Source organism: Theobroma umbraticum, unplaced genomic scaffold (assembly GCF_002168275.2).
Source record: "Theobroma umbraticum cultivar Fairchild unplaced genomic scaffold, ASM216827v3 scaffold_239.0, whole genome shotgun sequence".
Taxonomy (NCBI): Eukaryota; Viridiplantae; Streptophyta; class Magnoliopsida; order Malvales; family Malvaceae; genus Theobroma; species Theobroma umbraticum.
In genome coordinates, this window is record NW_018397279.1 from 1516545 (window position 1) to 1532733 (window position 16189).

At 32.0% G+C, this 16189-nt stretch overlaps 2 protein-coding genes across 2 annotated transcripts; both read left to right on the forward strand.

Annotated features, from left to right (window-relative positions):
- Positions 1–2730: 2730 nt before the first annotated feature.
- On the forward strand, positions 2731–4504 carry LOC110427822 (UPF0481 protein At3g47200-like). The gene is made up of 2 exons (XM_021443437.2): positions 2731–2901; positions 2982–4504. Exon 2 carries the CDS (start codon positions 3017–3019, stop codon positions 4322–4324), a length of 1308 nt encoding a protein of 435 aa, XP_021299112.1. The 5' UTR covers positions 2731–2901; positions 2982–3016; the 3' UTR covers positions 4325–4504.
- Positions 4505–6207: 1703 nt separating this feature from the next.
- LOC110427934 (polcalcin Cup a 4-like) lies at positions 6208–6519 on the forward strand. The gene has a single exon (XM_021443579.2). It carries the CDS (start codon positions 6208–6210, stop codon positions 6517–6519), a length of 312 nt encoding a protein of 103 aa, XP_021299254.1.
- Positions 6520–16189: the final 9670 nt, after the last annotated feature.

Below are 16189 nucleotides of genomic sequence, written 5' to 3' on the forward strand. Positions count from 1 at the left end.
CGTGAATGTGTCTAGTTAAGATCTGTAACTCGACATATTCGAGATATGTATGGCTTGTCAACCAAGAAGGAAATTCTAATAATGTTATATGAGGATAATATTGCTTGCATAGTACAATTGAAGGAAAGATATATTAAAGGCGATCGAACAAAACACATAGTTTGCCAAATCCTTCTTCACTCATGATTTTCAAGAAAATGGTGAAATATGTGTTCAACAAATTCAGCCAAGTGACAATCTAGTAGATTTGTTCACTAAAGCTCTTTTTACTGCAACATTTGAAAAGTTGGAATGCATCATTTTAAAGATCTCTATAATGCAGTCATCAGGAGGAGTAAAATAAGCACTGTACTCTTTTTTCCTTCATCAAGTTTTTTCCCACTGGGTTTTCTTGATAAGGTTTTTAATGAGGCAGTATTTCAAAAGCGTATTCTTGAAAAGATTATGTACTCTTTTTCCTTCACTTGGATTTTTTTCCCAAGAGGTTTTTTCCTAATAAGGTTTTAACGAGGCATATTCTTAATACAATGGATATTTAAGGGGGAGTGTTATGAATATTTTTGTGAATATTCATTTATGTTATCTATATCTAAATTTGATGTAAATCAGATTAGATTATGATTTAATTCATCTAATCTCTAAGTGTTATCTTCATCTTGTAAAATGATTATTTGCCTATAAATAGACCCCCTTAGTTCATTTGTATACATACTTCAATAAGATTTATTCTCTCCTCCTAAATATTTTCTTTCCCTTTAAATTCTTTCCCTTTAAATTCTTTCTCTTATATTTCTGTTATGGTTGTTCTTTTAGATTTATTTTATAACAAAATTTAATTAATTTGATTTAATTTTTCCAGTTTTAATATTAACTGATTAAGAGGGATAATTTTTTTATTCTTTTGGTAGATTTTTAGTATTTAAAATTTAAAATTAAATTAATTAAAAAATAAATCATTAATAATATATATTTTTAAATATTATATATAGACGCACACACACAAGATTAAGTTGAAAACATTTAAGCTTTATCATTAAAATAATATTGAAACATTAAGCAAAGTTATTTAAATATATTTCATATATATTATTAATAATATTAATAATTAGAATTGATTGAATTAACCAAATCGATCAAAATAAATCAATTACGATTATTTTCAATTTTAATATATAATTCAATAAATTTAGTTATTTTTTAATAATAATTTGATTAATTCGGTTTTTGAAATTTTAAAACCTAGTCGACCAAACTTACCGAATATATACTCACCCCTGTCAAAAATTAATGTCTAAGAAAAGTTGGCCAACAATACTAATGTGGCTCCTTGTGGTATCCCGATAAAAAGCAATTTAATGTTAAATCTAAGATTACTAATAATTTAATTAATTAGTGAATTTTAATGGGTTAAATTTGGTAGTTGAGAACACTTAAAAGTAGGAGTAAATATTATTTTATTATTTTAGAATTTAGAATCTCCTTTTTTCCAAACTTTAACCGTGGAACCTTCTGGAACATAGAGCAACAAGAATCCACAAACTTGATTTGTAAGCATCTCTTGGATAAGCTGGCATTTATGCCTTTTGGACTATAAAGCATAGAGTAAAAGTTGGAAAGAGTTATAATAATCATTACTCTTATTAATTAATTAATTGTCTTGTTACAACTCATGGAAAAGGAACAATGGAATCTTCCTTAAAGTATAGTTAAAGATATTCCAGATTCTAAATGGGTTATAGTCAAAGATTGTTTAACCCAATCTCACCCTACCAATTACCCAAGTGATCTTTTTCTTTTTTTCTAATGTCACATGAACAAACCCATTTCTATCTAAATTCAATCCATAATGCTAAACTTTGGCTCTCTGTCCATTCTTTTATTATTCTTATTCTTCAATGGATAACATGACAATCAAGAATTCTATAAGGAAGCATACACATTACTTTATGTAAATACAAGGGTACCATTTACTTTATCAAAAATTCTTTTAGCATCTTTCTGTGCATTTAGAACATGATTAATTAATAATGTTAAGATTTTAAACACGTACAAAATATATTTATTATATATGTTATAAGATAAGATATAATTAATTAACAATTATTAAACAAGTCGAATTAAATTTTATATGACATGATATGAGTATGATATATATGATAAATTCATTTAAACACTATTTACATTAACCTATTTGTTTAAATAAGTATTATAAACAAGTTAAACATGTCATGTTATATGAATTGATATGACAATATGATTAATTAAATAAGTTAAATGTGTTATATGTAAATTAAGCGGGTTTAATTCTAATATCATGTGTTAAGCGTGTTGACACATTTAAAATATGAAATACGATAATTTTAAACCTAAACTTATTTAACTCCCTATCGTTCTCGTATCATTTTAATATATTGTATTTAAAATTGTCAGATTATTGATAGAGATTGTGTTATTTTACTTTATATTCATATTAATTTAGCAACAAAAGATTTACAAAGGATACTTTAGAAAACAAAAGTGTCTATATCCTAGAAGGATTAAAGACCAGCATACAGCAAGAAAAATTACTAATGTCAGACTGAAATATTAGTAAAAAAAAAGAAAAAGATTAGATATGCTTTATCTTTTGCTTTAACTTTATAATATTTTATTCCTTTAATCTGCTTTATTCCCATTGAAATATGACGCTGAACTATTGTCCTACTACCCATACCTCAAATATAAAAGGGCCTAACCCCAACAGTTCTCACAAAGCTTTGCTCCTGAAGATGCAATCATGCTTGTTATTATATCTAATTTTTGCCTTTTGTTGACCATAAATTTTCAGTACTAACTCCATTATCCAACAGACTTTTGTCTGTAGATTTGAAGATTGAATCGAGAAGCCGAATTTTCTTTTGAGTGAGCACCTTATAACATCTTTACATGTTATTTTGGTATCTGTTACTAATTTTTTTTTCTTCTTTCTTATGTTTTTCCAGAAAGGAATTCTGCTTGAGGAAAGAAAGGGAAAAAAATGAACAAGAACAGCACTATAAAGGCATTGGATGGAAGAGATCATGCTATTTCTATCAATTCTACCACTGAATTACTGGCATCTTCCCTGGAAAATTTGATGGGAGAGGGCAGTACTTTCATGCCATCTAGGTGTTGCATCTTCAAGACACCAAGCATACTTTACAGGCACAAAGAACAAGCATATATCCCCAATGCATTTTCAATTGGGCCTTTTCACCATGGCAAACCAAACCTGCCAGACACGAAAAAGATCAAATTAAAGTATTTGCAAGGTCTTATGTCTCGATCCCATTCACCAGAGGCAAGGTTGAGGCAGTGCATTGATGTCATCTGGGAGGTCGAGGAAGAGGCTCGTCAGTGCTATGCAGGTACAATTGGTTTCAGCTCAGATGAATTTGTGAAAATTTTGGTGCTTGATGCTTGCTTTATTATTGAGCTGTTCCGTAAGGATGCTGGGTTGGTGGCCAAGGACGAGGATGACCCTGTATTCACCATGTCCTGTATGCTCCAATATTTATATCATGACTTGATTTTGCTAGAAAACCAAATACCTTGGCTAGTGCTTGAGCGCATGTTTCGCTTGACTGCTAGTCCTAGTGAAAGCAAGTCCCTGGTTGAACTTACCCGTGAATTCTTTGGTAACATTTTCTCATCCGATAAACATTCCATTGAACCTCACCTTTTTGCCAACCAGGAGATCAAACATATTCTGGACTTGTTGAGGAAGTCATTGCTTTTGCCATACAGAGGTGAAGATAACCAGCATTGCTTTGGATGGCAACCCTTTCCCTCTGCCACAAGTATCAAAGAAGCTGGAATCAAATTCAGGAAAGTTGCATCCAGTAGCATATTGGATATAAGATTTAGCAATGGCATCCTTGAAATGCCATCTTTGCTAATCCAAGAGACCACAGAAACCATCTTCAGGAATCTTATCAGTTTTGAGCAGTGTTATCCAAATTGTACTCCTAGAGTCACATCTTACGTCATAATTCTAAGCCACCTCATCAGCACACCCAAGGACATGGACATTCTATGTGATAATGACATTATAGATAACTGGCTGATTCCAGAGGACTCAGCCAAGTTCTTTAAGACTCTATATCAGGATTCTTACGTGAAAGAGTTCCACTATTTGAGACTTTGTGAGCAAGTGAATGGATATTGCCATCATTGGTGGTCTAGATGGCACGCTTTTTACAGGCGTAACTATTTTGGTAAGCCATGGGCTATTGTTTCTCAATTTGCTGTTGCTACCCTTTTGATTCTCACCTTCATGCAAACCTACTTTATCGTCTTCAAATAGGAGCCCTCCTCCATGAACTTGTATTGTAGAAGAGAAAGTGAAAATTGCTGTGTTCAGGTAATGTACATTTAGTAGATGCTTGTTAGATGTTAAACTTTCATATATACCATGCTAATGAAAAGGTTCTGCTGTGTCGAGTTTTCCTGCTTGCTCTTATTTCCTGGCAGCCCTTGTTGATATATGCAAATTTTGCTGAATTTTTAAGATAAACATTCAATTTAAAATCAATTGACATTATGCAGAGAGATGCTTGTTATATTTATGCTTTAAAATAAAACAAATTTAACTTATATGAGATTTTTTTTATTATCACTTTGATACTCTCTCTCACGTAAAGGATAAACATCCAATTTAAAACTAATTGACAATAAGTAAAGAGAGTCTTATTATATTTATATTATCAAAATATCCCTAATTTAATTGATGTAAAATTTCTTTTATCACAAATTCAATAAAATTTCTTCCTTTAATTGCGGAGTAGATAATTGTTAGTCACTTGAAGTTTACTATAAGCTCATTTTTGGTCCCAATGTATTTGTCTGCTTGGTAGGTTTCATGACACAATCCATACCCAAAGTGGGCTTTCTCATAAGTTATAAGTTATGCTGTTGATTCCCCTCTTAGCTAATTTTATTTACCCTCAGGTTGAGAAAAAAATACTTGCTTTCTACTGAGGTGATAAACTTATTCAGTAATTGAGCAAGGAATCATTGTGAACTGAAAGAAACTTGAAACCCTGAACCATTGTCAGTGAAGGGAAGAAAAGGGTAAATTCTGATTTGCACCATTATTAGGAATTCTCACTCCACAGGCAAATATATATAGTCTGGATTCTCTGTAACTGATGGTAAAGGAAAGAACCACACCACCGGCAAAAAGCATTTGAGTTTCGGATTCTATGGAAAAATGGAGGACAGATATTGAAATTATATATTCTGGTTAACTTGTTGAGCATAACAATGGCTGACTCATTCTGTTTCATACCATGCAAAAGGGACAGAGAATCCCAGTCGTAGTTCCTGTCAGGTCCTTTGATTTGGTTGAAAGTTAGTCCGAAGTGTAGAAAGTGGTGTTAGGACTTAGGACAGAGTCGTGATAACTCCCTATCACGGTTGCTTTGTCTACCCATAAACAGGGGAGAAAGTGATATACATATATTCTGATTCTGAGCAATCCTTGACTTGATGCCAGTAAGCATATCCATGTATTGTAGAATCTCCTTTCCATGAGGAGACTTAAAAACCATGCTAACATTTCTAAAACGAAATGCACTAGATCACGAGAACTCACATTGATCACCTGCATTTGGGTGGGTGAAGAGCTCCATCAACTTGAAAGAATACAAGGAAACAAGCAATAAGAAAATTAGCGGTGAGTGTTAAGAGTTAAGAATTCCCTAAGGCCCTGATTAGTAGAAACGATTCATGGTATTAATACAAAGACATTTCAATCTCCCAAATGCAGCAAATGGGTTACTGACGGGCAAGCTGTATGTTTTATACTTTTTTATTTTATTTAAGGTATTGATTCCACTTACCAAGAACCTAATTCTAGATAATTGCGAATGGACGTGATTGATGTTGCAATTTGCAGTCTGAGAATTCTGAATAAAAATCTGATTCGTGGAAGTCTTGATCAATAGTGTCAAATTTGGATGCAAATCCAGGTCTTACTTTGAATTGATCAGTCACAAATTGCAAAACAAACTTCAAGAAAACTCAGCCTAAACAAGGCATATGCTTTTGAACTTGCAAAAAGAGGATATTTTGGAGAAATAATCTCTATAAAAACCCCGGCCCTGCCTAAACGTCATAAGGCAAAGCAAGCATATACTCTCCTACACAGGTTTCTCCTATCCAGCACCACCAGGCTCCATATTTCCTATGGCTCTGACTGATGTGGATCCAAACTGCAGAAGGGTTGGGGGTAATGGCACCTCGAAGCCTAAGCACGCACCCTTGCCCTTATCTAAGGAACAACTGAAAGAAGTATTCAGGCGCTCTGACAGCAATAAAGATGGCCGCCTCAGCAAGGAAGAGCTTAAGAAAGCCTTCAATGAACTTGGTTCACGAGTCCCAGTCTTCCGAACCCTTGCAGCACTTCATCATGCTGATGAAAACGGAGACGGGTACGTAAGTGAGGATGAGTTGGACGCTGTGGTTCAATATGCTGTAGGACTTCGTTATGCAAAGTAAAATCGGGTAAGCTAAGTTTGGTATACACTTCGGTTGCAATAAATAATCGATTGGGAGTAAATCCCAGGAAGGAATGATCTCTTTTCTTGTTATATAACAGCTTGATGGTTTGTTTATGTTTACTTTGGAGTAAAACAAACTAGTATTTACATATTAATGATGAATTACCAAGATGGATCAAGCCAGGCACAGTGTGCTCGGTGTGTTTTCTCATCTCATTCTGTTTTGTCATCAGCATTTTGTTGGTTTGTTTGTCCTCTTGCCTCCATCAAGTTCAAGCAATACTATGGATTTACTTACTAAAATGTCTTTTTTCACTCTTTCTAAAGGCTTAATTCAAACAATTCTTGCCAGTGACAAGTCTTTGGATAACACAAAAATCGTCAATAATGGGTCACTTTGGAGTGTGCCTCAGAAATTGGAAATTTTGCACCCTCAGTTTCGGGTTCCCTTTTTCCTGTTTGGACTCTGCATATAAAAATTAATCCACTTTGATGAATTATACAAAGTGGGGGATTATAATTTGAATCATCTAAAACAAAAATCAATAACCTGAATAATCCCATTGGCATAAAACAATAAATAACTCAATCCAAACTTGACTTGTTTGCTGTCATTAACCTTAATTAGGGAAATCCATTTAAGATTCAATGGTCTTTTATTTATGATGTTGCTAGCGAGTTCACAATGAATGAAATTGACACATTTTTTTTTGGAAGTAAAAGATGATTTCATTACTTCATCAAAATGAATTACATCTAAGACATATAAAAGGAAACAATTACAACTACTTAGAATAACTTAAAAAAAAAAAACCATCTCTATGCATGGTTAAAGAGCCACATTAAAAACCTTTTCATGAAAAAATTGAGGGATAAAAATCATACATAAGGGAAAATGAGTACCCTTTCAACCGTATAATCGTGGAGAATACAAAAACCACTCTCAACCTAACAACCTTCAAATGAGCTTCTAAACTCTCTCATAATAACAGGTTGAATGTCATTAGGCATATGAGACATATCGAGCCAAGCCACGGCTTCGTCGCTCATGTCTTTTGCCCTTTTAGCCAGCAAATGCATTCCTTCATTACACTTCCTTGGACAATAGAGAATAGTATCACAATAAATGCTCACCATTACATTGAGACAATCTTCTATAATATGGCCCCAGACACCCGACAGATGTCTTCCTTTAATCCAATCAACCACCGCCTTACAATCCAATTCAATCTCTTTTATCACAGTATTCTCCCTTTGGCAATAACGTAAAGACCAAACCAAGGCAGATAATTCAGCTGCTTCTACCGTTTGACTGGTAAGCTTTCTTCTTGTGCCAGCTAATTCTACCTCCCCCTGACATGTTGCGAGCAACAAAGCCTGCTCCCATCCACCTTTCACCTGCTATCTCAAATTTAGCTGCATCCACATTCAGTTTTCTTTCCTTGACGTTCCCCACTTAGATGTACTTTGTTGGTGAGAGTTCATCCTCTTTATCCTTATCGCATTAACAGACCTGTATTGTTCTATCAAAGTGCCAGGTAATTCAACTGCATTGTCCCAAGACTCTGGTTCTTGAATATCTTCATGTTTTGTGCTTTCCATAAGGCCCATAGGACACTCACGATTTCTTCAATCTCTTTTTTCTCCATGAGGTTGAATAAATGAAGTATCCAATCTTGCAAAGAAGAGAACATCACATCCATTTGCCTAAAATTAACCCTATTTTGAGATTAACCAAATCGCCCTAACTAGTGGGTAGCAACAAAAACAATGGAACGCCGTTTCCAACTCAACATCACAAGAAGGGCAATTAACTTCAGTAATTATTTGCCTTTGAATTAATGCTTTATGGGTTGGGAGAATATCGTTAATTGCCTTCTACAAAGATGAGATGACTTTCCTTGGAATGTTTAGATGCCAAATTTGTTTCCATAAACCCATCATATTTCTACTCAAGCTATCATCATTGTATAACAATTATTATAACGTTATGAGTCCTAAAACTCAACCATTTGACATAGGAGTCACCATCAATCATTTTAATTTAGGTGCTATTAATCACCTAATTAAATCTATATTCTTAATGAAGTTTTAGGCTTGACTTAAATTCATTAAAAAAATAGGTTTCGATCTACGAAATTGATTAGGTTTGGAATCACAATTACAGGATTAGCACCCTCATAATGTCCATTCAAAATAATACCTAATTAATTTTGTGTTTTTTTAACCTTAATAAATTAATTTACTTCGATATCTTAATTTATCTCTCTTAATTATTTCTTCAATTTATTATTATTTTGAAATAAATAAAATGTCATTAAATATTAAGAATTCTTTCTAAATTCCCCAATCTTTTTTATAAAATTTAAAAAGATTTTCTCACCTATAAATTTTCAAGAAAATTATTCCTTAAAACATTCTTGAAATTCCATCATTAGAGGACTTCTATTTATTTTATATTAAGCATTCATTATGAAAATTATATTTAAAAAATTCAAATAATTTATTTATCTATGTTCTTATTAATTATTTATAAATAAATCTTTTTGGTAAAATATATTTATGGGATCACCCCCAACCCTTATGGTAAGGTTCCATAATTATTTTCCTTTTAAAAATTTTAAGAAAAATTACCCCTTGCAACTTCCTTTAAAAATTTCATTTAAAAAGATTTATTTTTAAATAATTACAAATCTTCATTATTTTTTTATTTTATAATTTTATTCTACTAATTATGGTTGTAATAATTTCATCCTAACCTAATTATGATTTAAAACAAAACTTTATTTTATAATATTTTACTTTTCATTAATACCAAAAACAAAATAAAAAAAGTAAATAAACATAAATAAATAAAATGAGTAACATGAAGGCTCAAGCCCATATTTGGTAGGTGAATGGTGGACCAACATTTAAATAGAGTGGTTTTGGTCAAGTGGGCTGCAATCAAATGTCTAAGGATTCAAGTAAGGTAGCTTGGAAAACCTACCAACCTAATAGCCCAAGACGTAGGCCTGATGAGAGGGTTTAATCAAAATTGGCCCGTGGCAACTAACCCAAAGCCCAAATGCTCAATTACCAAAATTACGTTGTTTCACTAGGTTATAAAATCCTCTCTAAAAAATAACCTAAGCCACTTTCTTCATGTTACTCATTTTTTCTAAACTTCCCCAAAATTCCTAGATCTAAATATAAAAATTTCAAAACCCAAAAAAAAAAAAAAAACCAAGAACACTTTTTTGCTAAGTTTTCTTGTGTAATTTTTTTTCTTTTTTTTTTTATATGTGTTTTTTACAATCTTGATTTAATTACAAATCTTTAATTTTATTTTTCTTGATTTTTTTAATTCCGCGGGAGGACTTTTTGATATAAAACCCTTCAATTTGTGGAAGGATTTTTGGGATTTGATTGATCTTTTTCCCTTTTTTAATTGATCTTTTTCCTTTTAATCTTCCCTTCCATTTTTGTTGTTTTTCTTCAATTTTTCTGATTTTGATTTGCTCTCCTTTTTTTTTTGTTTGTTCTTTGTGTTTTTGCCTTCAATTTGTTTGCTCTTCCATCCATTTTTCATTTTTTTAAGAATTGGAACCTGGTTGTATATGGGCTTGAATAGGGTTATGGTGTTTGTCCAAAGGTGATCAAAGTTGTCCTGGGTTGTTAGGGTACAAGTTTGTAACTTCCAAGTCCCCCTTTTATTTTAACTCCAAAAAGCGAGCTCCACCATTGCAGGTGTGTCTCCAGGACGGGGGCTGCAAACTAACTTGTGCCCATGTTTATTGTTAATTAGAATTTTCAGTACTTAAGTAGGCATAACGTTGCAAAGCCTTTTAACTCAGAAACTAGAATTTTCTTTAGTTAAGTAATATACAGAGAGAAGGCATGAGAGATATGGACTAAGAAACAAAAAAGAGGGTAAAATATTTACTCCGGATTCGTTAACTGTGTATTTCCTAGAAAAGGCTCTTAGTCAAAATATAATTTTCGCCTGGACATAACTTTCTCAACAAAGTGTTTTCTTACCTTCTTTCCATCCCCTTCAACTTTTAGAAGAAAGCAAAAACAAGTGTTCATCATACATGTTGCAAGCTGCATATTTATGTAATCACATGAAAATGAGCACACTATAGAATTATAATGTTTTTTCCTTCCTTTTTACATCATTTTGATTGTCATAGAAATGTTCGTGTAATGGGGTTTAGGACTGATCATTATGAATGCTACAAAGTCTCTCCACCTATATTATCAATTAGTTTTAAGTTGGATATCCGTCTTAAAAATTTCATCTAAAATTTTTCGTAAGTTTTTTTTATTAATATGATATTTTTAGGAACATTAATTCTAATTGCTATCAATTGATTGAAGTAACACTAGCTCTCTTTCCAATTTTTCTTTAAAGAATAGCTACCCAATAGAAACTTTAGCTCTTTGAGGCCTTCTCCCAGAGAAAAGGAGTTGTCCTTAATATTTTAAACTCTGTGAATGCTCTGTAAATTGATCTTTGTTTCACATAATTTTTAATTTTATTTTATATATTTGTGTTGGGGTTGGAGGCAGGGGAAGAGAAAGGAGGGACAGCAAATGCACAATTGACACACCTATGGCAAACAAAATAATTGGTTTTGCAAAATAATATTCATGGTACAAAGTTTTTAATTTTTCTTCTCCTTTCTCTTATTCTTATTCTCAGTGTTGACAAATCATGTATAATTCTTTTGAAAGGTAAAGACAATTTTATTAACTTTACCAGGTTTATTAATTAACAAAGAGAGCTACCAAATATAGAATTTGTGATATCAGAAAATCAGCTTTTTCTGATGCAACAGTTTGTCAGAAAAAGTTAGTATTTTCTGGAAATTAGTTTTTTTTGGACGAAAAATTCTGTCCGAAACGCCAAAGCCAAATACCATTTTGGTTAAGGATATAACAACTTCTAAATTGTAATAATGCAAAGTCATACCTAAAAAAAACAGATAAAGAACTTGTATCACAACAATGAAAGGTATATACAGATGGAACAGTGTTTAGGACCTCGCCAGTAGGTGGTAAATTGTTGTTGACAAAGATGAATATGCTACAATCCACTTCCCAATTGCCTCGACATTTCCATAAACCAAACTTGGTCATGAAGTATAATCAAGAATCTAATTCTAGTTTAACGTACACGACTCTATTTTGCTGTCTAAAATTTGTATAGCAAATATGATTCCACTAACTTGAGAAAAGTTTCAGCCGATGAAAAGAAAAGTTCTTTAGGAAATAAGCCGGTGAGCTACAAAGGAGTCAAAAGATAGACGCGTTTTCGACTTATTACAAGAATCCAAATATGCGGTTGCCTCTCATTTAGTGGGAAATTTCCCTGGGCTTGTAAGCTGCAGAGAAATATAGCAGAAAGCCACCATACCAGCCTATTTAAACTCAACCCTGCTTAAACTTCAAACAACAAAGCTAGCATAGCCTTGCCCGAGTTTCTTCTTTCTCAGTTTCCCAATGTCGAAATCCGTTTGCAAGCCTAATGTAGATAAAAGTTGCATCAGAACTACTACTAAGACTAAGAGTCTACCTATTCTGCCCACTGAGGAACAATGGCTAAGCATATTCAGGCGTTTTGATTCTGACGGAGATGGCCTCCTCAGCAAGCAAGACATTGCATATGCTTTCAAAGCCCTCGGTGTATCTCCCCCAAACAAGCAAACATTTGCAGCCCTTAGCCACGTGGATGAAAGTGGAAATAGATATATTGGCCAAGACAAGATTGGAGAGCTGGTTCAATATGTTATGAAACGTGGTTATACCATCAAGTAGTACATTGGTAAGTTAATTTTCATCTATACTCAGGAAAAATCAGATCTATTACTGACCAAAGGTCCTATATAACAGTTGTTTATCAGATGTAGCAAGCTCCAAAGACAATATTAATAAGAAGCATTCTTTTAAGAGTGCTTGCTTTTAGTGTATTATGTTGTTTTAAATAATAAAATCTCTTGTTCCGAAAAGTAAATATGCTCCTGGAATCCATGGTTTTGCCTAAATCCTGGCTAAATTGTTCTTAACTATTGATGAGATGGTGATGTTGTGCAAGAAAAATATACTCGTAACTCGTAACTCGTAATTGGTTTGGGTACTCAGAAATGGAGATGAGACCCAATGATCAATCCTTCAACATGCTTTAACTTGACACCAAGATTGTTTCTACAAAACTAATCTTTGAATGGAAGTAAGTGTTTTTTTTTTTAATATTGAGCTTGAATTACAACAAAAGTTCGAAAGTGAAACCCTCTTTCTTGGGACACAGAACTATTTTTGTTTATTGAAACTAAGGTTGATTGTGCATCAGTAGACTTTGGCAAAACACATCTGAATGCCATGAGAGATACCAAGATTGAAGCATCTTGACTTGACTCTGCAACCAAAACTTGGAATCTACTTTTTACTTCAATGGACATCAACCAATTTTGCACATTGATGTGTGTTGAAGATTTGATTCCAATCTGGTTGAAGGTTTGGCGGGAACCAACAGAAAGCTGAAGGTTGAAGAAGGGAGTTTATAGTACGGTGTCGATTTTTTTATGTTTCGAAGTTTAGCGTCTAAACATCTGAGTAGTTTTGTCGTTTTATTTACTTGTACATGATGCAGTGACACAGTGGATACATGTGCCGTTTTCTTATCTCCTGTTTGAGGTTGTACGACACTTCCTTGTGTTCTTTAGGTCTTGTTACTTCACTTTTTCCTTGAATCCACGTTTGTGCTACCGTTTTGGTTCTTTTTGTTGAAGGTTTAACAGCCATGTCGATGGTTTGAGCTTGCTACCGTTGGCATTGCCATGGGTGGTTGTATGTTCATGAGAGTGGTGTAACATGACAACACTCAATTTAAAAAACAATTATTTATTATATTTATTTTTTAAAAATTTTATATATTTAATAATACTGTGAACTCATTAATTTTTTTATAATTTTATAAAAAAATGAGGTTGAAAAATAGATTTTATTGAAAAATTATTTATTAATAACATTTAAATATTTTTTAAAAAATAATATTTAAATATTATAAAAATAAATTTATCAAAAAATAATTTATATATTAATATTTAAATTTTACATAGAATTTTCTGGTGGTTCTTTTGGGCACTATGGATAAGCAAGGGGATTTACTAGGGTTTAGTGAGTAGTTTTCATTGGTGGAACAAGGTTGGGTGGATGAAGGTGTTTTTCCTTTTTGGAGAGGTTTTTTCCTACCTTTAGGGTGCTTTGCGGCTTAGGCTTACGGTTGAGGGTAGGCTTGGTGGCTTTGATTCACAACCGTTCTTGTTTTTCTTACTTTCTCGATAGCTTGAATGTCTCTTTTTCTTTAAAAAACTCTTGCTTAATTGATTTTTTAATGTGTTTCTAAAATAAGGCAAGTTCTTGTCAAAATAGAAGTTTGAATGCACCAAAACTCTTTTCTATCTTACGAGCGTCGCGAAGGTCTCTCCTTGGGTGTTGCGACATAGAAACCTCAGTTTAATTTTTCACGTTTTTCCTTTGGGCTTTGTGGCGCTACGTCCTCTATTCAGCCAAAGCGTCCTTCCCTTATTGGGGCGTCGCGACACTCTTTTTTCCATGGCCACGACCCTCCATGCTTTTTCTTGAATTTCCAAGTTATATTGCATTGCTTCGATTTGTAATGTGATTTTCTCTTTCTTCAAGGCTAAACTCAGGAAACTAGTAAATATGAAAGTTGTAACTCTACCTCTTGTCTTTTTAATAGTCGAGAATAATGTCAATTGAACTTTTATAATGAAAGTTAGGCTTCAAATATTGAAACATCTGCAATAGAAGTCCATACCTTAAATGCATTCTTTTTCACAACTCATCAGCCTTTTTATAGCACACTTACAAAAGTAACAAACTAACTTAAATAATAACTAAATTTAAAGCAAAATATCATAAAATAACTTAAAAGAATTGAACCCAATATAATTAACTTAAATAAAATAAATAATTAATAATTAAATTAAATATCAAGAATTTAAACAAAATACATCTAAAATTGTGACTAAATAACTTTATAAAAGAGAATTATTACGAGATTGTACTTTAAGCACTTTTTCCGGGACAAAGTCAAAGAGATCGAGGGATTTCGAATGAAAGTTAAGTATGGATCATTTTGAAGAAACAGTAACATAACTCAATTGCCAATTTAGCCAAGGCATGGAATTAAAATTGCAATTCCAATTTGTTGGCACTTAGACATCAGTATTCACCTTTACTTTTTCTTATGTAAGCAAAAGGCAATAATTAAATATAGCTTAAATTTAATCCAATATCTTGGTATCATTAAGGAAGTCAGGTCCAATTATATTTAAATTTTTATAAATTAATATTTTTGAGATAATGTAAATTTATTTATTAATTAAAATATTATTTAATTGATAAATTAATAAATTATTAATTTATATATTAATTGATAAAAAATTAATTTATCAAGATATTTTTTTTAAATATTGAACTTAATACATATATTATGCATAATTTTCTTTTGCAATAATAGAACACTACACCAAAGCTTCTTAATGCATTAAGAAAGAGATGAGGTCCAAGGAGACATTAATTTCAAGAGGAAACATTTGAGTCATATTTTACAAAAGACCTCTTGATTGAGTCATATATATATATAATTTTGATGTATAAGGAGATTATTAATTTATACATCAAGTGGAATTTATATTTTTTTAAATGTATTATCTTATAAATATAGTGAATAATTAATTTACCATATTGGTCTCAAGTCGAGACCAATAAAAAATATTATTTAATCGAGATTATTAATTTATCGAGTATTAATTTATAGAAGTTTTATTGTAATTTTGTTTTCCTAATGAGTACTTAATTCAGTGTGGCAGATTAGCCCAATGTTAATTAAAACTATATGTATAGTTTTTATTAGGCGTTTCCAACCTATAATTAGGCGTTTAAGGAAAAAATGAAAGGCGCATGGGAAAAACAAAATATATGAATTAAGCTTCTATTTTATTAGGACTAGCTTTTAGACTTGGAATATATGTTTTGCATGGTTGGTTTAACATGTTTGAATTTGTTTTTTGGAAACCACATATTTGGACAATTTATTAATAATAAAAATTAAATTATTTCTGTACTTGTTATTAGAGACACAATTAGATTTTTTTTCCTTTTACAAAAAGAAAGAATTTGATGATCAATTATCTTAAAAACTTAAATTGATAGAAAAATATCCTAATTTTATATTTAAATTCAAACAATTTTTATGGAAAAAGCATTGAAAATTAATTTAAAAAGCAACAACATTTAATAATTTCAATAAGTTAATGCTGAGATTACTTGTCAATTAATGACTACCAGTATGCCTTTATCAGTGGTCAGTTCCCGAAGCAAGGGATGACTTCCAAGGGGGAACTAGACAGACATTACCCTATAATTTTCTTATGTCCTTTATTCTTGGTGTCACATGAACAGCTCGACTTTAATTCATTCCTTCCAGGTTAGACATGCTTTGTCTGTAGTGTAGATTCTTTCCCAACAGGGCATGAAAACAAAGAACTTACGCACAGATTTAAGACAATATTTTAATTGAAATAAAAAAGAAATTATGCTTTCATCTCTCAGGACCTTGTAGTTTATATATAAATGTGCACCCACCATTGACAAGC

Coding starts and splice junctions, on each gene's coding strand:
- LOC110427934 (XM_021443579.2), top strand. CDS start 6,208: ATGGCTCTGACTGATGTGGATCCAAACTGCAGAAGGGTTGGGGGTAAT.
- LOC110427822 (XM_021443437.2), top strand. CDS start 3,017: ATGAACAAGAACAGCACTATAAAGGCATTGGATGGAAGAGATCATGCT.